Genomic DNA, 27,920 nt, shown 5'->3' with positions numbered 1-27,920 from the left:
AAAATGTTGCAGACAACCTATGGGGACTCTGCTCTATCGCGTGCACGTGTTTTCCAGTAGTACAAATCGTTCAAAGAGGGCCGTACATCAACCCAAAAAACCACGCCAAAGTCGCTCAAAAATTAAGGTTATGCTGACTGTTTTTTTCGATTACGAAGGTGTGGTGCACTCGGAGTTCCCTCCGCAAGGCCGATCGGTTAACGCTGAATATTATTTAGACGTTTTAAAGCGTTTGCGCGAGAACATTCGTCTTAAAAGGAAGGAATTGTGGGACAACAAGTCATGGTTCTTGCATCACGATAATGCACCAGCTCACACATCACGTCTTGTTCGCGATTATTTGAACAAAAATAATGTTAATATCGTTCCGCAAGCACCGTATTCGCCTGATATGGCTCCATGTGACTTTTTCCTGTTTCCCAAGCTCAAGTTGCCGCTCCGTGGAAAACATTTTGAGACAATTGAAGCCATAAAAGAGAATTCGAAGAACACACTCGAGCTTGACTTGTTTACAGTAGCACAGAAAACAAACTATGTGACATATCACGCTGAAATTTGCCATGTAAGCTTATAACAATCCTACCAAAAAACAAAAAATTTATTTTTGCCATATGTCATCCGCCGACCGTTTTATTGATAACGTCTCGTTCATATTTGAGTAGAAAGTATGTAGTTGCTGGCTTGTTTCACTTCATTTTCTAATTTAAATTAATGTTGAAATCAGATTAAGAACTATCAACTGGATTTACGTCCTATAAATAAGGCAAGTGAAGTATCGGTCCAATCTGATGAAAATGTCCATACACATCTACATATGCAGACAAGCACAAATCATAGAAATATATATATATATATCATCAGTGCATATTGTGCATCGAATTTGAAATTTGAGATACAGCAGATGGCACAACTCAATAGGAAGGAAATTATGGAAGGATATTCAGTGCATAGTTGACAAAGTAAGCGTAAAGAAATAAGTGTGAAAGTGCGCCAGTCGTATTCAGTTCTTGCTCAAGCCAATACTCACACAACAATAAAGAGGTTACGGAGGACATAATTTGCTTGATTTTCAAATACATAGTACCTAGCGCATATGTATGTAGCTGTATCTCGACTCTGGCACAATTTCGTTGGGGCTGCTCTACTGAGTATTTGCATATGCTGGTACAGTGCTTCACATAAAAGTCGGGCTACGTTTATACAATTTTTGCAGGGATATAATTTTTGTTTTTCTCGAAAGTGTTAGAATTACACAGTTCATCGAACATAATAATGCGAAAAGACTAAAGGGGAAGATTGCATAAAAAATAAAACCACACAGAAAGTGGTCGAGAAGTTGTATGTTGGGACCTGTAATCGTAATCGTAAGTTAAAAGACATTTTAGTTAAAACCAAACCATAACTTAGTAGCAGGTTTGACATTTTAGTTCATAATAGATGTAGTAAAATCAGTTTTTAGCTAGAATAAGGCAAAAGAAGAGCATTAATAACAGGTGGCGCTAAAGCAATCCTCCTATCAGAAAATGCTATAAGTTTTGTGATTGGCCCCTAATGTCTGTTCTGTTTTGACATTTGTGTAGTAAACACATGAAAAATACACGTTAATAAACAATGTTACGCTACACTGCTCCAGAACGCGGAATATTGCTGACTATTTATTTGACCAATAATCGGTCGGTGACTTTGGCACAACGTGATTTTCTTCGCAGATTTCCTCGCCGTCCAACGCCTACTGGTGAAACACTGCGACGTTTAGCCGCTCGCCTCGAAGAGACTGGCACAACACGAGATGCTGCCAGGCGTGGCAGACCCCGGAGTAGCCGTTCTGCAGAGAATATTGCTGCTGTAGCCGAGGATGTCATGGAAGCGCCGTCGACATCGACTAGACGACGTGCCACGCAAATGGGTATCAGTCGACGGTCTTTACAGCGAATTTTGGTACAAGATTTGAAGATGTTTCCGTACAAAGTCTAGACGGTGCATCAGCTGTTAGCTGCTGACCGCCAATCGCGTCTAACATACGCTCAAGCCATCCTTAAACACCACCAAGAGGAAGAAGATTTTTCATCAAAAATAATCATGAGTGATGAGGCCCATTTCCATCTTAGCGGGTACGTAAATAAGCAAAATTTACGCTTCTGGGGCACTGAAAATCCGCGTGCAACCCACGTAGAGCCATTACAACCGCTCAAAGTCACTGTATGGTGTGCTGTTTTCGCTGGAGGAGTCATTGGACCTTCGCAGACGTCGCGGGCCAAACGGTTACTGTGAATGGTGAGCGCTACAGAGCAATGATCAATGAGTTCTTTTTGCCGCAACTTGATGAATTGGGATTGGAAAACATGTGGTTCCAACAAGACGGTGCAACGGCACACACTGCACGTGCCACAACCGATATGCTGAAGGATGCATTTCCCGGGCGCCTAATCTCCCGTTTTGGCGGTTTGCACTGGCCAGCAAAATCGCCTGATTTGACCGCTCCAGACTTCTTTTTGTGGGGCTTTTTGAAGTCGCGGGTTTATGTCAACAAGCCTCAAACTCTTGTAGCTCTTAAAGACAATATCCGTCAAGAATGTGAGGACCTATCGCCGGAAGTTTTGGCCAAAGTGATGGAAAATGCCATAAAAAGGGCTCAAATGCCAATCAATTGTGGCGGCAAATAAAAATAATCCAGAAGAAGAATCAAAGTTTTTAATTTTTTTTTTTTAATTACAGCCAAAAAACATCGCAAGGTTACTTTTGCGCCACCTGTAGTTACTCGTACATATATTGGCAACTGGTATAGCGGTAAGCATAAGCGCTGGTATGCCAGCTGCTGAATTCGATTAAAAAACCAATCTGCCAACAAAGCGTCTAACATTACTTATATATTCAGCAACTTCTCTCAAATTGCATTTTAAACCACCTGAGTGTGCAAAAGTTTAAAAGGCATGATTTGCTTATGTCAGCCAAGCCATAGCTAACTGTTGTAAGTGAGCCGACAGCATCGACATTTCAATGCACATTTTTCGTTCCAATCGGAGGCTATTTGCAAATCGATACCTTCATTCATTGCCATTCACAGTTTTGTTGAAAGTTTTCGTACACTGTTTTCGTTTATAAAAACAAAACAAAAAAAAAAACACAAACAAAAAAAAAATTCACAGTAGACAGCGAATTTCACCTTTCCTTTGGTATTGTGATTTTTCTATTGTCAGTTGTCAGAAACTGAATTGGTCTTAACAGTAGCTTTCGCATACTCGTACATCCCAGCGAGCACTTGGAAGGTTGCTTGGTAATTGAAGACCCGCTCAGCAAAGTTGAGCCTGGATGCAGAAGGTTGCGCATATCGCAATGCCGGCGGCGTGGCTCTCAGTGAATGAGATTTACATACAACTTTTTTCTTTACATTCAGTCTTCTATTGATTTTTTTCTATACATTAAACTAACCTAGCTTCTATATTTTGCTTACGAATCTTCGACCTTTCGGCACTTTCCTCTTGGGTCTCTCACGCACCTATTGCAATTGCGTTATGCTGTTCTTCGAAAACAATCTGCGCAATCTGGCAAGCGATTTCCGAAAATTTAGTTAGCTACAAAGCATTTTTCGTTGACGTGTTAATGGGTGTTAGCGTTAAAATACCAAAAAGTACGTAAATATTTAGTTGACTAGTTTTGATTTTTTTTTTTTGTTTTTTTGTTTGGTGGGTCAAAAATCTTCGTACTTTCAGCAACCGTCGTCTACTGCGTCGTGTGGTTTGGCCACCAAAACAATCCCGCCTCCTCTTCTGCAAAGACTCCCTTCCGGAAACTACTTTCTGCATTACTTCGGGAGGGCCCAGAACGACGTCCATAAAATGAACCAATTCTATTCACCACGTCTGAGTCCGCCACGCTTTTAGCCAACTTCGTGCTACAGGCTCGTCTTCTTATGTCTCTGTCTGCGAGGCTACGCTTTGTTGTACTGCGTCGAGGTATATCTTATACGCCTTCAAGGCATGTTTTAACCACATTCCAGTTATCCTCGCGCTCAAGCATCTTTCCGATCACATTGGTTGGCGTGATGTCGCCAGTCTACTCCCTCAAAGCACTTCTTTCCACGAGCCATCTATTGCAATTAAAGAACGTGTGTTCGGCATCATCGCTCGGTGCTTCGCAGTATATACATACACCTGGACTCATTTACCTTACGTATGCGGTATGGGTATTTCCGGAAGTATCCGTGGCCCAAAAGGAACTGAGTCATGAAATAGCCCACTTCCCCGAAGTTTCTTTGAACCCATTTATCTATTCTGGGAATGCGCCTTGCCGTCCATTTGCCACTCGATTCAGTGTCCCATCTACTTTGGCACCGCTGCGTGGGTTGGCATCTCCGTTCCGCGGCATTCGTCGTGGCGTGTTTTTTCCTAGAATTCCACGCATCTACTCGTTCTTTGGCCATGAATTCAATAAGTATCACCCCGCTGATCACAAAAACTGCTGCGCTTGAAACAGTGCGGTAGGCTGAAGCAACTCTGAGTGCCGCTTTTCGTTGTACAGCTTTTAGTGCCTTGCGCTTGACTTCACAGTTTAGCGCAGTTCCACATACCTCGCTATCGTACAAGAGTGTTGAATTTGTGGTAGCCACTATCGGTCTTCTTTTGCGCTCTGTTGATCCACCGATGTTCACCATTAGTTTGCTTAGCATTCCTGTGATCATCGCTGCTTTAGTAGCCGCGTGCCTTATCTGGGTCCAGAACGTAAACCTACAATCTAGTTGAAAGCCTAGGTATTTCACTGCTTATTGAGTCATTAGTCGCCTATCGCCTAGTTGCATGCTTACCCCGAGTGACATATGAGCTCGTCTCATCAGGATGACTTCGGTCTTACTTTTGACTAGTTCCAGGCCATATTCCTCAAGCCAAAATTGGATCATTATCATGACTTCGTTCAGTTTCCTCCAGGCATCCTCAGTATCTCGCGCTGATATCATCGCCTTTATATCGCTCCCGTATCCAACGAGGTATGTATTTTCTGGCATTTCTATACGTATCCTGCATCCGTCGTAGCTCAGGTTCCAAAGATCGCGACCGAGAATAGATCCTTGGTTCGCGCTCGCACAGGTAGCTCTTTATGCAGATATAGACTAGTTTGAATGGGGTGAATATAGTTTTTCCTATCACTTAGCGAAACGCAAAAATTTCACTGTCGCTTTATTTGAACGGCAGTATTGTGTTACTTGTTGTTTCTTGGGATTTCGCGTCTTTTTTTCAATTAAACTATCGATTTCATATCAGATTATCTTCGTCATATAAACGCGTCGCTTGATACCATACTAATATCTTAAACTTTACTTGTCAAGTAAGTCCCGTTCTGCTGATTTTCCACTTACAAGACGATTGGTGTTACCTATTCGAAAACATTCGTTTTACAATCACTGGTCCCAGTGATGGTAGACTACAGGGTTTAGCCATCCGAAGCAAACTAGTGGGAGTAACTTTGGCTCACAGGGATTTTGCGAGCCGAATTGTGCCCACTCATTTCACACGTTTTCTTATGCTCATCCAATCAGCTGGTGCTCAGCTAGTGCTCAGCTAGCCTTGTAGAGTGTAATATGAGTAATGGTGGCGTTCATTTTTTCATTTATCACCACCACAATCTCAGTTTTTGCTGACCGCTGTCATTCCACTGTTACCTCAGCAAATCAGCGTTCAAATTCGATGAGAGTCGGTTAATGGTCTGATGTTAGCCATGCCTTCTATATTCTCTTCAACGTGACTGATGTGACATTTCCTTTTTAATTAATTTAAATCTCAGACTTCAGGTATCTCTCTTCTGCTACACGCCAAAGCACAGAAGGTCTTCAAAAAAAAATTACTACGAAATCTTACCAAACAAAACGATAGATGCGTAACTAAGTTCCCGCTGCTTCGACACATTAGTGATTTTGTTTTGGTATCATATACTTTTGGTTTTGTGAAAATGTCTGATTTTGTGCCGAATAATCGTGGGAAGTGTTGATTTTCCTCTTTCATTCGAAAAAACGGCTGCTGAAGCGCATCGAGGGTTACAAAAAGATTATGGAGATGCTGCTTTAAGTGAAACAACGTGCCGAGATTGGTTCCGTCGCTTCAAAGACGGTGATTTTAATGTTGACGACCGTCCGCGTGAAGGAAAGCCAAAAACCAAAAAGGCTTAATTCGAGGCATTGCTCAATGAGGATCCGTGTCAATCACAAGAAGAGCTTGTTTCAGCATTAGGAGTTACCCGCCTATCCATTGCCAAGCAATTGCATGCTTTGGGAATAATTCAGAAACAGGGGACTTGAGTTTCTTATGAATTAAAACCAAGAGATGTTGAACGTCGTTTTTTCGCCTGTGAACAACTGCTCCAGCGGCAAAAAAGGAAGGGTTTTCCTCATCGCATCGTGACGGGTGATGAAAAATGAATTCATTACAGCAATTCAAGGAAAGGAAAGTCATGGGGACTACGCAGTCCTGCTTCTACGTCGTCGCCTCGGCCGAATATTCACGCTCCAAAGATGGTGCTATGTATTTGGTGGGACCAAATTGGTGTTATTTATTATGAACTGTTAAAACCAAGCGAATCCATCACTGGGGATCGGTATCGACTTCAATTGATGCGATTGAGCCGAGCACTGCACGAGAAGCGGCCGCAATATGCGGAGAAGCATGAAAAAGTGATTCTACAGCATGACAGCGTTCGGACTCACGTTGCCAAACCCGTTCAATCCTACCTGGAAACACTGAAATGGAAAATCCTTTCCCACCCGCCGTATTCTCTAGATATTGCGCCGTCCGATTATCATCTGTTCCGATCGATGGCGCATAGTCTAGCTGACCAGCAGTTCTATTCATATGAAGACATCAAAAAATGGCTTGATCCGTGGGTAACCTCAAAAGATGAACGGTTTTATCGCGACGGTATATGATACCTGCCAGAAAGACGGGAAAAAGTAGTAGCCAGCGATGGGCAATACTTTCAACTGTAACCATTTTTTCCGAATAAGGTTGTATTTTCATCAAAAAAACAGCGAGAACTTAGTTGTCTTTATATGTTAAGAAATTTTAAAGAAATGCAGTAATTGCCATATATTTCTCTTCAACAATGAATTCACAGCATATCTCTCTCTTCGACTTTTATAAAGGGTTTTTCAATTGCCGCGGGTCGATTTTGGCGCCCTGTGGCAGCTATTTTGCTTCGGTGACATCTGTCAAATCTTTTGTTTATTATTTAGTTGTTTATGCCAAATCATCATGGCAAGTTACACGATTGAACAGCACATTCAAATGATAAAACTTTATTATCAAAATGAGTGTTCTTTAACGCAAACGTTGCGCGCATTGCGCCCATTTTTCGGTAGACGTGGTGGCCCTTCAAAGTCGACTCTTCAACGTTTGGTGGCCAAATTTGAGACGACCGGGTCAGTAAACAATCAGCCAACACCCGTACGTTCAAGGAACACAAGATCCGCCGAGAACATTGCCGCGGTCCGTGAAAGTGTACAGCAGAACCCGAGGCAGTCTATTCCTCGCCGTGCACAAGAACTTGGCCTTTCACAGACTTCAACTTGGCGAATTTTGCGTCGGGACTTGGGCCTACCCCCGTACAAGATCCAACTGACCCAGGAGCTCAAAATTGATGACCATAGATAACGCCGTTTGTTCGCTGACTGGGCTTCGAATCGTTTGGAAGAGAACCCCAGTTTTGGGCGAAAAATCATCTTTAGTGACGAAGCGCATTTTTGGATGAATGGCTGTATTAACAAACAAAATTGCCGTATATGGGACGACACCAATCCACACGAGGTTCACCAGGTGATAATGCATCCTCAAAAAGTTACCGTTTGGTGTGGATTTTGGGCCGACGGCATCATTGGTCCGTACTTTTTTGAAAAGGACGTTGGTGAGGCGGTCACCGTCAACAGCGAGCGCTACACAACGATGATAACTAATTTCTTATGGCCCATATTGAACCATATGGACCTAGACGACATGTGGTTCCAGCAGGACGGCGCTACGTGCCACACAGCAAACGCCACGATTGACATTCTGCACATCTACCCGCTCTTATTGAAAAACCCTTTATTTAACTGACGAAACTAGTAAGCCTTCAGTAATTTTAAGAACAATTTGATTTCAATGTTATTGAAGTTATGAACATTCAAATTTTATAATGTTGAGTTTGATTCACAGATAATCTGAACAAACGAATTAAGAACAGATATACTCCTATTATTAGGCAATCGTATTCCTTTACCAATAAATTCACAAATTCGAATTTTAGTGACAGCTGCTGATGTAATTCATTCATGAACAGTTCCCGCTCTTGGAGTAAAGGAATATTCCGTTTTTCGAAAACCAACCCACATTTTTACTCATATTTCCACATTCACTATAGAGAGTGAGACTTGAAAATGAGATTAGTTCTGCAATTATTTGCCTTATGTTTACTGGGTAGGTTGGCGATATACTCTTATGTATATAAGTACCCATCAAGTATGCAGGCAAGTTTTAGATGTACCAGAGGCATGTGAAAATACTGCGATAGCCTAAATATAGACTGCATAGGAAGCAATAAAATGAAAACTTATTCTAATAGCTCACCACTGCAGAACCACGGCGCCTACTTTTAGGATAAATTAGTTTTTTATTTTACTAGAGTTTTAATGTGCTTATGTGCATATATAAATATATATCTATGTGTTTATGTTGTCGTAGAAATGAAGCTATAAAGCGTTTAAAACTTTTATTTGGGTATGGGAATAAGTTTCCGCCCTCTTAAAAGATGTGTCGCTGCTGATACTATTTTTGTGTTCGCTCTAGTAATATACAGGTGATTTGAAAGTGAATATGGGAGGACTCGATCGCAGTAGTTGGCATTCGTTTGAAGCGAAAAGATAATTTTTTATCTGACGTCCGTCCCGAATAACAGAAGAAAGAAAGAAAAGTGCAGCTGAAACGTGTCGTATATTGATCAATATTTACGGTAACGATGAGCTGTATGAGCTTTACGACGACATAGACATAGCGCAGCGAATAAAGATCCAGCGGCTACGTTGGCTGGGTCATGTCGTCCGAATGGATACAAACGCTCCGGCTTTGAAAGTATTCGATGCGGTACCAGCTGGTGGTAGCAGAGGAAGAGGAAGGCCTCCTCTGCGTTGGAAAGATCAGGTGGAGAAGGACTTGGCTTCACTTGGTGTGTCCAATTGGCGCCGGTTAGCACGAGAAAGAAACGACTGGCGCGCTTTGTTAAACTCGGCCAAAATCGCGTAAGTGGTTATCGCGCCAATTAAGAAGAAGAAGATTTACGGTAATCAGGCTTCATCAAATACAACTTGTAAAAAGTGGTTTCAACGCTTCAAAAATGGCAATTTCGACGTGGTTGATAAAGATCGCGAAGGGGCACCGAAAAAAATCGAAGATACTCAACTACAACAATTATTGGATGAATACGCAGGTCGAACCCTTGATTAAATGTCTAAAGAGTTGGATCTTGACAGGTCAACCGTCGGTAAACGTTTGCACGCGATGGGAATAGTCGAGAAAGCAGCTAACTGGGTGCGACATCAATTGAAGGAGAGGGATATCGAGAGACTTTTGGTGACGTGTGAGATGCTTCTTGAACGGCAGAAAGAAAGGTTTTCTGCATTATATCATCACTGGCGATGAAAAATGGATACATTTGATAACCCTAAGCGTCGAAAATATTGGAGCGTGCCAGGAGAACCATGTAAATCGATAGCGAAAAAAATATTAATGCTTCAAAGGTTATGTTGTGCATCTGGTGGGATCAGAAGGGTGTCGTCTATTATGAACTCCTTAAACCATCTGAAACCATCACTGGCGATCGTTACCGACTGCAGCTAATGCGTTTGAATAGAGCTCTCAAAGCAAAGTGGCCAGAATGGGACAGTCGACAGGACAAAAGGATTTTGCTGCATGACAACGTTAGGTCACACGTTGCTAAATCGGTCCAGAAATATTTAGGGGAACTGAATTGGGAAATCCGGCCCCACACGCCGTATTCCCCAGACATTGCACCTTCCGATTACCAAAGTTTGAAATTACCCTGCAAAAATATTTTAGACTCAGGGGTGTATGACGAACTTTTTTTTCTTGTAAGGGGGTACGGTACTTTATGAAAATAATCGAATCTATTAATCTCAATGTAACGGGTATTTTAAAATCACAACGAAGCAGTGTTGCCATTGGTAAAAAAATCGAAATTTCAATAATGGCTTTAAATTTTTCCGAGCGGTAAAAAGAAATCGATAAATAAAGGCAGCGTACCTATTTTAATGGCCATATCCAAATGAAAGTTAGAAGAAATAAATCTGCATAAAAGTGCACCGGTGAGATTAAAACAATAAATAAATAAATAAAAATAAAACACTCAACTATACACGCTGCTCCAAGTGAATCCCATTACCATTGGTGGCAACCATCTAACTTAACCCATCCTGACCTAACTATACAATAGAAGCGCAAAAGTTCAAACACTTAACCTCTGGCCATCTGGAATCTAGTTGAGCTACATATTTTTCGCTGCATTTGTTCATTTAGGAATGTGCATACACACATACATATGTAGATGTGTAACAAAAAGTAAAACTCAACGGGCAAACAAGAAAATGAAATCTGTTCCGTTTCTTCGCACACAATCATCCAGTGAGGCAAACATATTGCGAGAAACACAACAGCTCACTTGGTGCGAGTAAAACAGCCTAAGGGGAAATTTCACTGATTGTCAAGGTGTACAGCGCTCAGAGTCGAGAGAGCCATATACATGTAAATATATACAATATGCAGTAGAGTTGACCTAAGAACGTGAATACTATGCACAGAGTTGGGCATTGCTTTACCTCCAAAAGCGAATACCCGTTAAGAAAAAGGTTTCGTACTGTTCTGCTCTATGTTTGTATATACATATTTTTACTGGATACGATTGGGTAAACAAAATTTAATATTGCTTTTCGGCCTCTACTTTCCACTACCAAAAAAAATGAAGGGGTTACTTAAAAACTACATGGATTTAAATATTGTAGTTTCTCTCATTTTTGTATTAATTTCTGCTTTGTTCGAACTATTATTTCTAGAAAGTATGCAAAAAGAAAATTAAAAATTTAAAATATGTTATCATTCTTTCAAGACATCGTTCCTAGCAGATTCAAATTCTATATATAATTCCAAGAAAGAATTTCAGTAAAACACAGCTCTTAAGTGGACCCGGTGGTTTAAAAATTTCAAAAAATCGAATCATTGTTTTTTCGATATTTCGAAAGTATGGCATCTTAAAAATATATTGTGAATTTTTTATGTGGAAATTCCCAATATTATAGCTTCTACAGTCAATTAACTAGGTAGAGAGCGGCCCACGCGCTCCTGTAACTTCAAATTTTAAACAAATTTATCCCGAAACGACTTTTTTCGGCCTGGTGTTGTCAAAAAAAAAAAAACTATTTAACCGAATCGTCTAAATTTTTATTTAAAAACCGAAAATAACCGATTTTCTGAGTGTGAAATTCAAAAATGGGCCATTTTGGCAACTTATTTTTTATTCTAGTAGCGGAACATAGTCTACAGCCATACAGATTAATAAGTTTAGTGGTTTTAATGTTTCAGATAAGTATGTAGAAGAGCCAGAATGGACAAGACCGTCCAGCTCCAATTTTTCGGGAGGGTCAACTTCAGCGCTATTTTTTTTAATTATTATATTAAAATTAAAACAATTTTTTTTTTCATTTTTGTATGTAAAAGAAGAATAAGGAATACGATTTGAGGGCATGCACCTGGAATGTCCGGTCCCTTAATGGGGAAGGTGCCTCTGCCCGGCTGGTTGATGTCCTCGTGAGAGTAAAGGCTGACATCACTGCCATCCAAGAGATGCGATGGACGGGGCAAGGTAAGAAAAACATAGGACCTTGCGACGTCTACTACAGCTGCCATGTAAAGGAGCGCAAATTCGGTGTCGGATTTGTTGTGGGAGAGAGACTTCGTCGCCAAGTACTGTCGTTCACTCCGGTGGACGAGCGTCTCGCAACAATCCGCATCAAAGCGCGATTTTTCAACATCTCGCTAATTTGCGCCCACGCCCCAACGGAAGAGAAGGACGATGCGACCAAGGATTCTTTCTATGAGCTCTTGGAACGTGCCTATGAGCGCTGCCCCCGCCACGACATAAAAATCGTGCTTGGCGACTTCAACGCCAGGGTGGGCAAGGAGGGAATTTTTGGTCCCACAGTCGGAAAATTCAGCCTGCACAACGAAACATCCGGTAACGGACAGAGGCTGATCGACTTCGCCGGGGCCCGAAACATGGTAGTCTGTAGCACCAGATTCCAGCATAAGAAGATTCACCAAGCTACCTGGCTGTCTCCAGATCGAAAAACGCGAAACCAGATCGATCATGTTGTGATAGATGGAAGACACGCTTCTAGTGTATTAGATGTACGTACGATCCGAGGACCCAATATCGACTCGGATCATTACCTTGTTGCAGCCAAACTGCGCACACGCCTCTGTGCAGCAAAAAACGTACATCTACCTACGCAAAGAATGTTCGACATCGAAAAGCTGCAATCACAACAGACAGCCAGAAGATTCGCCACTCGACTCTCACTCCTGCTCTCGGAGAGCACTGCCCAACACACCGGCATGCGCGAGCAATGGAGCAACATTTCTCGTTCCCTACGTACCGCCGCCGAAGAAGAAATCGGATTCCGGCGAGCCCGAAAAAACAATTGGTACGACGAGGAATGTCATGCTGCCGCCGAAAGAAAAGATGCCGCCTATAGAGCCACGCTGCGATCGGGCGCAACGCGAGCCATGTGGGATCGCTACAGAGAGCTAAAAAAGGAAGAGAGACGTATTATCCGACAGAAGAAACGAGAGGCCGAAATACGTGAGTGCGAGGAGCTTGAGATGCTGGCCAATAGGAACAACGCCCGAAAATTTTACCAGAAAGTTCGGCGGCTTACAGAAGGTTTTAAGACCGGGGCGTTGTCCTGTAAGAACAAAGACGACGATCTGGTGACTGACGTACAGCGCAATCTTAAATTATGGAGGGAACACTTCTCGAACCTGTTAAACGGTGACAGCTGCGCATGTCATAGAGAATGTGAAGATCCCGATACCCCAATCGTTGACGACGGAGTTGTCGTTCCGTTACCCGACCATGACGAGGTGAGAATAGCAATATCACGGCTAAAGAACAACAAAGCCGCGGGCGCCGACGGACTGCCGGCTGAGCTATTCAAACATGGCGGCGAGGAGCTGGTAAGGTGCATGCATCAGCTCCTATGCAGAATATGGTCGGATGAAAGCATGCCTGCCGATTGGAATTTAAGTGTGCTCTGCCCAATCCATAAGAAGGGTGATCCTGCAATCTGTGCCAATTACCGCGGGATTAGTCTTCTAAATATCGCCTATAAGGTTCTAGCGAGCGTATTGTGTGAAAGGCTGAAGCCCACCGTCAACCAACTGATTGGACCTTATCAGTGTGGCTTCAGACCTGGAAAGTCTACCATCGACCAACTATTCACAATACGCCAAATCTTGGAAAAGACCCATGAAAGAAGAATCGACACACACCACCTTTTCGTCGACTTCAAAGCTGCATTCGACAGTACGGAAAGGAGTTACCTGTATGCCGCGATGTCTGAATTTGGTATCCCCGCAAAACTAATACGGCTATGTAAGATGACGTTGCTCAACACCAGCAGCGCCGTCAGAATTGGGAAGGACCTTTCCGAGCCGTTTGATACCAAACGAGGTTTCAGACAGGGTGACTCGCTGTCGTGTGACTTCTTTAACCTGATGTTGGAGAGCATCGTACGAGCCGCAGAACTTAATCGCTCGGGCACAATTTTTTATAAGAGCGTACAATTGCTGGCGTATGCCGATGATATTGACATCATCAGCCTTAACAACCGCGCTGTTAGTTCTGCCTTCTCCAAACTGGATAAAGAGGCAAAGCGAATAGGTCTGGTGGTGATCGAGGACAAAACGAAGTACCTCCTGTCTTCAAACAAACAGTCGGCGCACTCGCGTATCGGCACCCACGTCACTGTAGACAGTTATAAATTCGAGGTTGTAAAGGACTTCGTTTATTTAGGAACCAGCATTAACACCGATAACAATGTCAGCCTTGAAATCCAACGTAGAATCTCTCTTGCCAACAAGTGCTACTTTGGACTAAGTAGGCAATTGAGCAGTAAAGTCCTCTCTCGACGAACAAAACTAACACTCTACAAGACTCTCATCATGCCCGTCCTGACGTATGGCGCAGAAGCTTGGACGATGACAACATCCGATGAAGCGACGCTTGGAGTGTTCGAGAGAAAGATTCTGCGTAAGATTTTTGGACCTTTGCACGTTGGCAACGGCGAATATCGCAGACGATGGAACGATGAGCTGTATGAGCTTTACGACGATATAGACACAGCGCATCGAATAAAGATCCAGCGGCTACGTTGGCTGGGTCATGTCGTCCGAATGGATACAAACGCTCCGGCTTTGAAAGTATTCGATGCGGTACCAGCTGGTGGTAGCAGAGGAAGAGGAAGGCCTCCTCTGCGTTGGAAAGATCAGGTGGAGAAGGACTTGGCTTCACTTGGTGTGTCCAATTGGCGCCGGTTAGCACGAGAAAGAAACGACTGGCGCGCTTTGTTAATCTCGGCCAAAATCGCGTAAGCGGTTATAGCGCCAATTAAGAAGAAGATGTAAAAGAAGTTAACTAGAAAGCCTAAAAGAACTAAGTATCGTTTTTTAGTATAAAAAAGTCCTGAAAATACCTTAAATTTTGGAGCGGGTCTAGCGCTAAGTTAATTTTGAGCCCCCAAATTGTGAAAAAGTTTTCTTTAATAAATACGAATTTACTATGAAACTTAATATTGGCCAAAGTAATATGAATGTTTTTGTTTTATTTTTTTTTTTTTGTGTTTTAATACAAACTTTCACTTGAGGAGTTTTTCGTATTATTTCGTATAATTTATTTTTGATATCTATTTCAAGAACCGCTAGATGGAAAGAAAATTATATAAAGAAATTTATGTGTAATTTTTTAATATTTTAATAAGAAAACTGACAATTATATTACAATTAACAACGAATTCACGATTATTATGGTTTTAGATCCTTTTTACTTTAAGCAGGAGGTGTATTTTCTTTCTACCTTCATTACCATAACTCACTCCCAACTAATTTATATACAGGGTGAACGATATGAAGTGTTACCTATTCAAAACACCATAACTTTTTTGTGTGAAATTAGTTTTTATTGATTTCAAAGACAAAATTGTTCATATATGATTACAATTTTAACATTTATTTACTTTAGCTCGATATGACCACCTTTTGCCTTGACTATAGCCTTCAAACGGTCAAAAAATGAGTTGCATGCTGCACGAATGTAATCTTGAGATATTTTGGCCCATTCTCGTATAATCGCTTTTTTTAGCGCATCCATACTGGCATATTTTTTAGTCCTCACCTTGCTCTCCAAAATGGACCAGATGGAAGACGAGTAATATAATAAGTCGCATTCACTTTGACACCAGGCTCGATAAAAATGATTGGAGAGCCTCCATCAGCGGTCACTGCGGCCCAAACCATTACTTGCGATGGGAAATTGCTTCGAGTGGCCATACGTAGGCTCAAATTCTCGTATGAGCGTTCGGTTAAGTAAACACGATCGTTTTGAGTGTTTATGAACTGCTCAATTGGGAAATTTTTTTCATCAGAAAACACAATGTTAGGAAATTCGCCACGTTCGTGCAAGTGCAACAACTCCTTTGCTCTTTCGCACCGTACTTTTTTTTACTAAGGTGAAAGATCGTGTGCTTTTTGGAACTTGTAAGCCTTGACCTTGAGCTCCTTTTTCAATATGCGTCGAATGCTGTCTTCCGATATTTTCAGTTCTTTGGCCAATTTTCTTCAACTTCGACGTGGATTTCGTTCAAGTCGAGCCTTCACTTTCCGAACCATTTCTGGCGTTGTTGCGGTTTTTTTGGTCCACCTCCATAGCGTTTTGCAATGCTACCAGTATCATTGCAACGTTTAATAGTGCGATACACAAACTTTTTATTCACTTTGAGGTGACTGAGCTCACGAACCATGGCTGGTTGTGATTTTCCAGCCAAATATAATGCAATAACACTATTACGTTTGAATTCCATTACAGAAAAAAAAATTCAACAAAACTGAGACGCAAATGCTTTTTATGGCTTATAAACAATGTATTGAACTGTCATCTTGATGTTGGTGTCATGAGCTGTTTTACAGATACAAGCAGTGTGAAGTTGGTAACACTTCATATCGTTATATGTATGACGCGTACACCCTTTTTGGGTGTTTGGCCGAGCTCCTCCTCCTATTTGGGGCGTGCGTCTTAATGTTGTTTCACAAATGGAGGAAACCTCAACTTATTTATAAATATTAATTAAAGACAGCTTCTGCTAAACGCAATCTTATATTCTATCTATATTGACTTATTCCTCTCTAAGCTAAACAGTTTTTCTATCAACTGTCACCATAATTTTTCTGCGCCAACTTCCTTATAGTCGAAATAATATGTGCCCCTTTCTAGAATAATGAACATTACAAATACTTCATAACAAAGCTCGATCATTATCTTCTTATGTTAATGTAAAAAAATATCCAATGACTTGCAAGTAACTTAATTCCCGAGAATTCGCTCTCAAAGAGAGAAATATTAAAAAAGAGTCAACGCGAAACTAGTAAAAATTTGAATATTTTATACACAGTTGATTAAATTGTTGGCGAGGATAATCACAAAAAGTAAACATTTTTTTGTATTAAATTAAAAAAATATTAAGCAAAAAAATGCAAAATAATGGAGCTTAGCATGAGAAGATTTTATTTTTTCCACAATAATTCGTTCCATTTCATCATCGCTGTCAGATGGAGAACATTCCATTAGCAAATTTATTGTTGTAGCAATCATAGAGTTCTTCATATTTTATTTGCTTCCGTCTTATCATGTATGTACATACATATATAAGTAGAAGTAGAGAAGTCCAAGAAGTAAAAGCATGAAGCACAAAAGATACCTTCAATGCTTCCGGTTTGTGTATCGTGCATACCTCTATATCATTGTCCGATTCATATTTAATGTATGACTTCAAATAAACTTTATAAATTTTAACTCAAATATATTTACCTATATTCTCCATTTTAATCGTCTTTTTATTTAAATTTAGAACTTTGACTGAATTCCGAAATTTTAATTCGTGTTTATTTTTACTTTACGATCAGCTGTTTTTCTCACTTGCAAATTCTTCCAAGTAAAAAATTATGCAGTAAAAACTTGCAACTTACCCTTGAAATGTCTTAAATGAAATGTCATTTTGATCTCACACTTTCCCCTACTTTGCAAGTTTTTTGGATACAGAAACTCCAAAACCTGGTAATTTGTAACAATTGTTACAAATTATTTGTTATTGTTAAAAATCATTTGCTTCATGAACGGACCTATTATAATGATGCTGAATATGATTGTAATAACAATAACTTTACAAGGTCACACTCACTCTCTCTCTCTCTCTCTCTCTTAGCTTCACAGTCTGTGGTGGGCCATAGCTTCAGCAACAATCCTCCTCCAATTCAGTCTCTCTCTTACGCACTTCTCCAACGTCACACTATGCCCTCAAATTTGTGACTTGACACCCTCAAAAGGATAGTCTTAAATATCACTAATTTTGAACGAGGAAGTGAGCGGTAGGCTTTTCTATCATATATCACAGTAGAGTTTTTTATTTTTTTTGTACGAGTATCAGTTCAAAAAATTACGGCCGGCAACGCCAGTCTACTTCAGTTCCTATTACAATCACATAGGCCGGTTTTTTGCATTTAGGGCATTTACATAGGGAGTGCTGCCGATTACTGTCAGTGCTATTTTCTTACTAACCTCGTTTAGCGTCCTTAATATGCACCTATTATGCCGGCCGCCGTAGCCGGATGAGTTGGTGCGAGACTGAACATTCAGTAATTCAGAGAAAACGTAGGTAGGTCACCTCGCGGCAGGCAATGGCAAACCTTCGAGTGTATTCCTGACAATTTTAATTGTAAAGTTAGTACACAAAAAATTTTAAATAAATTTAATAATCTGGAATGTGTAAGATCTCTATTTTTTATTTTTTTTATAATCGGGTTTTTTTAGTTTCGTCAAACCTAAACTTGACTACTAATCACATATGTATGTGGCTCTGTAATTTTTGCAGCCAAAATACCTCTACAACCGAAAAAGCACCTACTTCGCTGTATTCAACCATACAAGAATGCCCGAGAGTTATGGTAACTGCTTTGGCACTGATGACTCATTCTCATTGAGTGTTATACTTTTCCATATTTTTTACCCTTCGTCGTCAAGTAGTAATACGAGTCGTCTACGTGATTTTTGGATGCACTGGCACACGCAAAGTACCCGTTTTTTAACCTTGTACCAAGCCGTAAAATATTTATAACACCTTAAACAAAACATTTTAAGCACCGCTTATTTACTTTAATTTTAATTTCAAGCTTAAAATAAACTTCATGACACTTCTCCAACAAGGGAGATACTGCTTACTCATATATACCCTTTCACTTTTAGGAGTGAATTTACCAAAGAACACAACCAAATAGCTTAGAAGAATTAACACAAATACACGGGATTTTCTAGATTTATGAATAGACTCATTCTTTGGATAACTTTTGTACACAGACTTGACATATCATATTTTTATGATCGCTGCGAAACAAATGTTTCGAAAAGTAAACAAAACCAGATTTCCGTTAGCTACCTTTTGGGACGTGATGTCTAAATATAAATTTGTTATCTGTTGTTTACTAGGTGTACCTCATACTAAATGCCACTTGGAGTATAGGCGATTTTGCTTATTATTTTATATTTTTTTGTTATTATATTGTGTAATTTGATCGACTCCCACATCTATCAATTTTTGTGATCATTGAACTCCTAAATTGTCTTTTTAAAATCAAATATTCGTATTAAAATAAAATAAAAATGAATGGTAGCCAGTGACTAGCTTTGGTAAATTTTGCCATAAGTTAAGATTTTTTCATAAATAATCATGAAAATTTCGAAATAATATAAAAGTCATGAAGTAGAAGTATTCAAACAAAATCAAAATTCCATACAAAAATTATAGTTGATGTTTTCCGTCTTCAATTCAACCGGGCTATTCAGGTCATGTTCTTCGATTTCGATTTAACTCAAATATGTTGCTCTCTGGTCAAAATAATAACACACTTATTTTTTTGTTCGCCCGAAAAAAAATTGTTTCAAGATTTATCAGCAATTTTATTTTTCGGCTCAAAATCGATTTTTTTTATTTATATAAGATTTTTTTTTTAAATGCTCATAAACTAGTCGTAAAAGAACCGATTTTCATGATTCTGGGTTCAAAATGATCGTAATTAGTTGCACGAGCGACTTCATGTAGAAACAATTGCAAAAAAGTAGTTAAATATTTCAATATTTCAAAAAGTGTATTTCAAAAAGTGTATTTTTTTTTTTTAATTTTTTCCAAATCAAGAGGACACCTCAAACTTCAATTGAGCTGAATGCCCAGTAGCTAAAATGAATTGTTTTTGAGTAATGAATTTTTGAGTAAAACACCTGTTTCGCACTTGTCACGAAACACTTTGCAGATCAGCAGCGTTCTAGACCAGAATCTTTATGTAGATTGCCTACATAATCGCTGATCCAATTCATGATTCCTGCGGAACTGATTCTGATTATTGGTTCTCCCTTATGGGGGAACCGCTGATCCATGGTTGGCCAATTCATCGGCAGTTTCCTTTCCTTGAACACCGGAGTGTCCTGGAACCCATATAAGTAAAAGCCTGTTCTGTCTTGCGACAGAATTAAGCTTCTTCTTACATTCTTGAATAATCTTTGATGTTTGCTTCACGTTCTCTAGGGCCTTCAGTGCAGCTTGACTGTCACTGAAAACTCCAATCTGTTTCCCGCTCCATCTCCTCTTGATTATCCATTCGGCTACTTTCACGATGGCAAAAATTTCCGTTTGGAAAACAGTTACCATTTCTCCCATAGCATAGTGATACTTATTATTATCATTAAAGTACCATCCGGCTCCAGATCCTATTTCATTCTTTGCCCCATCAGTAAAGAAAATATCCGTCAAACCTCCCTGAATGCATTCTGGATTGCTCCATTGCTCACGCAATGGAAATCTGACATCAAATACAAGACAAGATGCTGCGCAGATAGCAACTCAAACATATCTCTGTATCTCGAAGTTCCGTTTTCGTACCAGAAACCATATTTATGGAGTCTACACATTGCTTTTATTGCTTCCTGTTGTATCTTAAGATCCAAGGGGAGGTTCTACTCATGGCACCCGTAATGCTTAAACATACACATTCTTTGCAGCCTGCATAGTTCCCAGAGTGTGCAGTTAACCACGCATTGAATATCATGTTGGAACGTGTATACTAAGCAAGCGTCCAACTCATTGTACAACGTGTTGTTACAATGGTTGGAGCGTGTATACTCTGCATAAGCAAGCTTAGTTCACGCTAATGTTTGCATTTCTAGCATAGACAGATTACGAATACTTACACCTATGAGGATTAAGGCAGATCGATTTTTAAACTTGTATACAACTCAAATCTTCTTTAAAATAAATATGCACAATTTTCAATCGTTCACCTTTAATTTATTTGTGAAACCAGATTGAAGCAATTTCTCATATTGCGCAACTTTCGCGTTTATCTTTTTATATTGATTGTGCAGCAAATAAATAGTAATAGACTTTTGGTTCACCTCCTCGACAGTGTTGTCGTAGTCAAGCATTAGGGCGGGCTTTAATAGTAAGCCGCCTTGGAAGTAGCATTCCCTGGTTTCTTTACGCATTCGGTCACGCAGCAGCCTTTCTTTGTTAAGTTGACGTCGAGTTTCTTCAAGGTCTTCCAGCAAAGTCTGATAGTAAAGCTTCTGCACTGAGAGCGTACTGCGCATCATTAGTGTGCGTTCTTTCAAGTGCGTGCTGATATGCACATCGAATTGACGACGAATTTGCGCTCTCGAAAGTTCTGTATTGCGTTCTAATATTTAAAACAAATATAAACTGTGAGTAAATATTAATAGCAAGCGTAAAACTACATATATTAAGAAAGACACTATTTTTATTGTGAATCTAGGATTCTATGTAGCTGACATTTTCAATGAAACTTTTAAATTTTATAATGCAACCTTATAGAGTGCCCACACGTTGTAAGCAGGTTATGCGACCGGTCGTGCGATATGTTGGTCGTTAGCCTCTCACACGTTTATATTTTCAATACAGGTGAGTGCAGACGAAATGAGCAACAGAAATATTCAGCTTTTGATTATAAACGGAGTTGCAGAGAAGGAAGATAAATGGTAAATTACCGAAAATGTGGTTAAAAGAGAAAAATGAGTTATTAAATGTTAAACTTTTAAGATGACTACAAAACAGAGCCCATAGATTGTAAAATTATCTACAGATTTTAACATCTTTTGAAAAAAGTGGCCTTCCAAAAAGAAGCCATTGAGTCTTAGAGGCGATAACCGAAAGGCAATAAGCATTACGCCTTAACTTTTCGACAGCCCACAAGCAATCAGCAGCATTGCACGTAGTGCATTCAGGTACTGGGAAAACTAACTTACTACAAATACGAAAAGTACGTAGTGTTATCTACTTTTAGAGGCCAGAAACTTCTCAGAAATTACTAAGAAGTCACCGAACAATTTTTTAAAATATCGGCAAAGTGTTGCAGCGCTCGATGGCAAGAATGTGAATATTAAAAAATGTGTTCATTCCGAATTTTACTATTTTATTTTTAAGAAAATCCGCCATCCTATTGATAGATCTCGTTTTGTATTTTTTACTTTTAATGATTCAGGCTTTTGGCGCATTACCAAATTTCTTAATGCAATCTATCCAGCTATCATAGTCTGCTACTTGAAACGTGCTTCCATAGGTGGTCCATGTATCAGAAGAATGAAAACAAAAAATGTTATAAAATTTTACAACATGCGCTCATGCGTTGCGGACGTTCACACGACCATAATAAAGAAATTGTTAATTTCATGCAACGGGTGGTGCTACAGATACAACTTGGTTAACACGTTACGACTTTTTGTAAAATTTACTCAAATTGTACAACAAATCGCATCGTCTGAGGGCCACTTTATTCAAATAGTGTTGCTATTTGATACAACTTAGATTTATACATTACGACTTTTGGTACAATCTACTGAAGTGGTACAACAAATCGCATCGTCAGAGGGTAACTTTATTCAAATAGTGCTGTCATTTGATACAACTTAGATTAACACATTACGACTTTTGGTAATATACAATCTACTCAAATTGTAAAAAAAATCGCATCGTCTGAGGGCCACTTTATTCAACTGCCAGTTCGGCTGCCAGTTGATACAACTTACGACTTTTGGTACAATCTACTCAAATTATACAACCAATCGCATCGTCTGAGGGCCGCTTAATTCAACTAGTGCGGCCATTTGATACAACCAACATTAATACATTACGACTTTTAGCACATTCTATTCAAGTTGTGCAACAAATCGCATCGTCTGTGGGCCCCTTAATTCAACTTGTGTTGCCGACTTTTGGTAAAACCTATTGAAATTGTGCAACATATCGCATCATCTGAGACCCGCTTTATTCAACTAATGCTGGCGTTAGTGATCGATTTGTAGTTCCCACATTTATTCGGGGGTTTTCGTAAGATTATGATATTTATTACGCATGGGACTCAAATCAAAAAGTAGAATATATGAAATCAATGCTTGCCAAAAATGTGGCATCCCTCATTCAAGGGTCCTATTTCAAAAACATGTACGCTGTGCGAAAAGTAAAATATCGCACGCTCATTTAGTAGTGTAACGGATTTTTTCTCTTTCATCCCCACATAATTTATCAAAGGTTAAGAAAATGGTCATATCTTTACATCCCAAAACTTTGAAGTCAGTCCACAGAAGTCAGCAAAATCATGACTAGCGCTACATCGTGGATTTTCGCATCCTTAAACTATTTCATTTTTGTTACACTCACAATATAAATAGTCACCCTCGTATTTGCCAACTTACCATCAGTTTTCTTGCCCAATTGTTTGACTTCATTTTGCAAATTTTCGAACTGAGACAAACATAATCCGTCGCCAATTTTTTGCATTTGGCTTAGTTTCTATAAAAAATATTAAAGGTGCAATATTTGTAGAAATATCTCCAAATAATATTTTCAGTTTATATTTTACTTCTTTCAATTCAGCATATAAATGTTGCTTTTTGATTAGTTTAAATCGAACATTGGATATTTCCATGCGTGCCGTGTTAATCTGGTTCAAAAGGGCATTTATGTCCTGCAAGAATAAATTTCACACTAGTAAACAAAAACAAAAAATTATACAACATATTTGTGTATGTATTTTAGGGTGCATCTCTTTCTATACAAAAAATCGGTATTGATTTTTCAACGTAATTTATAAAACTTATTATATTTTAAGACATAGCTTCTGCTCAAATATGAATGAGACGTTATCAATAAAACGGTCCGCGGATGACATATGGCAAAAAAAATTTTGTTGTTTTTTGGTAGGACTGTTATAAGCTTACATGGCAAATTTCAGCGTGATATGTCACATAGTTTGTTTTCTGTGCTACTGTAAACAAGTCAAGCTCGAGTGTGTTTAAAAACACAAACTCATTTTTCAAACCGCCACCATTTTCTCAAAAAAAAAAAAACAAAACCAAAAAAAACCGCCACGTACGACGATAGCCATTGATGTATAGATTAAGAATTTTTAAAATTTTTTGCTTTCAGATGATTTTTCACCGTTGTATCGTGGCCACCAGGGTGCATCCGTTTTTTATGACGTCATTGCATTAATTATGCAACAATTGTAATTTTTAATATTTTTTAATAAAACTTTGTGTCAGTATAGTCGAATATACTGGGTGAACGATATGAAGTGTTACCAACTTCACACTGCTTGTATCTGTAAAACAGCTCATGACATCAACGTCAAAATTGTTCTAATGACAGTTCAATATATTGTTTATAAGCCATCAAAAGCATTTGCGTCTCAGTTTTGTTGAATTTTTTTTTTCTGTAATGGAATTCAAACGTAATAGTGTGATTGCATTACATTTGGCTGGAAAGTCACAACCAGCCATGGTTCGTGAGCTCAGTCACCTCAAAGTGAATAAAATGTTTGTGTATCGCACTATAAAACGTTGGACAATGATACTGGTAGCATCGCAAAACGCTATGGAGGTAGACCAAAAAAAACCGCAACAACGCCAGAAATGGTTCCGAAAGTGAAGTCTCGACTTGAACGAAATCCACATCTAAGTGGAAGAAAAATGGCCAAAGAACTGAAAATATCGCAAGACAGCATTCGACGCATATTGAGAAATGAGCTCAAGGTCAAGGCTTACAAGTTCCAAAAAGCACACGATCTTTCACCACAGCAAAAAAAAAGTTCGGTGCGAAAGAGCAAAGGAGTTGTTGCGCTTGCACAAACGTGGCGGACGAATTTCCTGACATTGTGTTTTCTGATGAAAAAAATGTCCCAATTGAGCAGTTCATAAACACTCAAAATGATCGTGTTTACTTGACCGAAAGCTCATACGAGAATTTGACCCTACGTACGGCCACTCGAAGCAGTTTCCCATCGCAAGTAATGGTTTGGGCCGCAGTGACCCCTGATGGATGCTCTCCAATCGCTTTTATGGAGCCTGGTGTCAAAGTGAATGCGACTTATTATCGGGAAAATGCTTTAGAAGCTGCTTTAGAGCCGTGGGCATGCAAACATTTCGGTCGTGGACGTTCCAACAGGACTCGGCACCGTCTCATAAAGCTCGTGTGAACCAAGAATGGTTAAAAAACCATGTTCCACACTTCATTCCGTCCACACAATGGCTTTCGAATTCGCCAGACGCAAATCCGATGGACTATTCCATCTGGTCCATTTTGGAGAGCAAAGTGAGGACTAAAAAAAAATGCTAGTATGGACGCGCTGAAAAAGCGATTATACGAGAATGGGCCAAAATATCTCAAGATCACATTCGTGCAGCATGCAACTCATTTCTTTACCGTTTAAAGGCTATAGTCAAGGCAAAAGGTTGTCATATCGAGTTAAAGTAAATATATGTTAAAATTGTAATCATTTTTGAACAATTTTGTCTTTGAAATCAATAAAAACTAATTTCACACAAAAAAGTTATGGTGTTTTGAATAGGTAACACTTTTTATCGTTCACCCTGTATGTTAAATAAATTATAGTTTGTCCGATCCTCAAATAATCATCCCTACTTATAAAAAAAATTCATGAAAATCACTTAATTTTCACGCGCTCATTTTTTTTCTTTTCATAAAAATATAGTTTATTCCCCACAAAAAATTTAACATTTCAAACTTTGTACAAAATTCAAAAAACTTCAACAAATTACCCTCATAAAAATGTCTAATTTTTGTAATTTTTTATATATTTTATATGATTTAAAAAAATCGAGCTTTAGTTTTATGAAGGCAAACGTATTACACCGTCAACAAAAAAAAAAAAAAAAATGAAAATTCAACGCAAATTTTAAGCCACTTTAAACAGGCACATATCTCACCCAACATTTAATGGGCTATAAAACTGCATACCTGGAATTTTTCAAGAAAATCTTTTGCAAATTTTACAACTTTGAAGGAAACTGATTACGTTTTTCTTTTTTTTCTTTTGTATTTTGTACCAAGTTTGAAAAATTAAATAAAAAATATTTTACGCATTTGACTTCGTCTCTTCTTATTACCTCTGTGTGCATTAAAAGCTTTTTTTATCGCAAAAAATTGTTCACTTTCAGCTTACTTGGCAATAATTAAAATTTTTATCGGCCTTCTGTGACTTCTTCGCTGCGCCTTCAAACGGTAAGAGCACTTTCCGTACAAGATCTTCAAATTCCTTAACCTTTGCCTCAACTGTACGCTCTTTCTCAGCCACTACCTCTTTTAAATGCTCTTTCTCTACTTTGGTTGACATCATCAATTCTTCCTCTTTTCCCATCACTTCATCGTATTTCTGCAATTGCTCTTGAAATTTTCCCATGAAATATTCAATACTTTTCGGTGTATCACTCATAATTGCGCGAAAAAGTCCTTTACGTTTATGATATTTAACTACACCTTGATGGAGGCACGCGCGCACCATCTGTTCCGATTCGAGTTCGCCGAGCTTTTCATTAATCTCATCCATCAATTTTCGTTTATCAATGGACTTACGTAGTATTTCTCGGGGATCCTTATATTGAACTGTGTCAACAACTAAATCAATTAAGTTTTCGACAAATAAATTTACGATTGCCTCATTTTGCCGCTGTGTTTCTTCCCGCAATGCCTGCTCGAAGTCCAATTCTGAAGCTGAAGGTGTTTGTTTGTCGAAGCCGAAATCAATAATTTCATAATCTGGCTGCACCAATTTTGTCTCCTCGATTTTTTCCCTATCAGCATCCCATTTTTCGAGCTCTAATAGTTCACTATCTTCAGTGATATCTGTAAGTGCGGGTTCTTCCGTTTCTTCTCCGGCAAATTCATCCATATCAACAAAATCATATTCCAAATCTTCAGTTTTATCTGAACTAACTTGTTCTTCTATATCTAGGCCTGTAAGTGGATCCACAAATTTCCCTTTTAATTTCGAATCGATACTTTGGGTTTCACGAGGCTTGTAGAAATCTTCATATACAAATGTGGAAGATGATGAGATACTTTCTATATCTGGCACTGCCGCAAGTTGTTCCAGTGCGCTAAGCCTTAAGCGATGTACCAAGCCAACTTCTTCTTCTACGATTGATTCTGACGACTGTTCCTCTTCAAATGCCTTAATCTCCAACAAAATTTCATCATCCTCTTCCAATCCACTACAGTACCTATACTTTGAAGTATGTACATGTTTTTCCTTTTTAGTTCCTATTGCGTCAACAGGGATATCGGAATCTAAAGATTTTTCCGTTTTAGTTGTAGTAGCAGACAAAAGCTTCGATGACGTCAACTCGCCAAAGCCATCCGGCTCATCTGCGGCTTCTTCCGGTTCCATCTGGCCGAAATGTTTACAAAATGATACACAAAAAACAAAAAATATACAAAATTGTAAGAAAATAAAGAATCTTTAAAAAAATGTGAAAAAATACAAAAACTCAAGACTGTAACAAATGACTGCCTTTGAAGAACTAAATTATATGTCAACGAAACTTTGATTTGAGAAACTGTGCAAACTACTTGGGAATAGTTGAATATAAAAATATTTTTCTGCCAGTAGAACAATCACCAAGTTTCCAAGATCAGCTTCAGCGCAGATAAGGAAGAGATTTAGTCCCAAATTTGATTTATCATTTATTTATTAATCAGAAAATCGCAACGTATCTTGATAAGTTCTTATGAAATACTTCACAAAGTTCATAGCCAATGCCGCCTTTTATATGCATGATGCAATAGAACCGTATACCGGAATATGAGCGAGGAACAAAATGGGTTTTTCTTTCTTCAAAAAAAGTAACGAAGAGTCTTCTGAATACAGGCATTAGAATATGAACCCTTATTGGTTATCATTCAGTTATTATTTTGAGCTGCAGCTTATTAAGTGTGCCAGATGAGCAATTAAACAAGAAAGGTGCACACATTCCTTGTTCAATATCTGGTCGAACACTCAAGACAGCTGGCTTGTATGCGGTTCCTCGCTTCGTGGTCTAGTGAGCAATCATCGCTTACAGTGGAGCCAAGATATCTGAAACTCTCAGGCGTGGATATCCTTTCAACATCGATATGTTTCTGTCTGTCAATAACACACACAATCAATTTAAGTTATGAAGAAAATTTGACTATCGACCGCCAGAATCTGACCTACGCAAAGAATGTTCGA

At 39.1% G+C, this 27,920-nt stretch overlaps 1 protein-coding gene across 2 annotated transcripts in view; it reads right to left on the bottom strand.

Annotated features, from left to right (window-relative positions):
* Nucleotides 1-27,222, bottom strand: part of LOC129246334 (coiled-coil domain-containing protein 96-like) — a 49,317-nt gene extending 22,095 nt beyond the window's left edge. Inside the window, exons 1-4 of one of the 2 annotated variants that reach the window (XM_054885058.1) lie at nucleotides 25,875-27,222; nucleotides 23,274-23,378; nucleotides 23,107-23,203; nucleotides 20,665-21,074 (exon numbers count right to left, since the gene is read on the bottom strand). In XM_054885058.1, coding sequence (XP_054741033.1) covers nucleotides 20,668-21,074; nucleotides 23,107-23,203; nucleotides 23,274-23,378; nucleotides 25,875-27,098 — 1,833 coding nt within the window. In that variant the 5' untranslated portion in view covers nucleotides 27,099-27,222 and the 3' untranslated portion in view covers nucleotides 20,665-20,667. Of the gene's footprint in view, nucleotides 1-20,664; nucleotides 21,075-23,106; nucleotides 23,204-23,273; nucleotides 23,379-25,874 lie in introns of those variants that run through there. The other variant, XM_054885059.1, reaches the window with a different exon arrangement.
* Between the last annotated feature and the right edge of the window lie 698 nt (nucleotides 27,223-27,920).

This window comes from Anastrepha obliqua, chromosome 4 (assembly GCF_027943255.1).
Source record: "Anastrepha obliqua isolate idAnaObli1 chromosome 4, idAnaObli1_1.0, whole genome shotgun sequence".
Taxonomy (NCBI): Eukaryota; Metazoa; Arthropoda; class Insecta; order Diptera; family Tephritidae; genus Anastrepha; species Anastrepha obliqua.
Note: the sequence above shows the minus strand (reverse complement) of the source record. Positions and strands in the feature narration are given on the sequence as shown.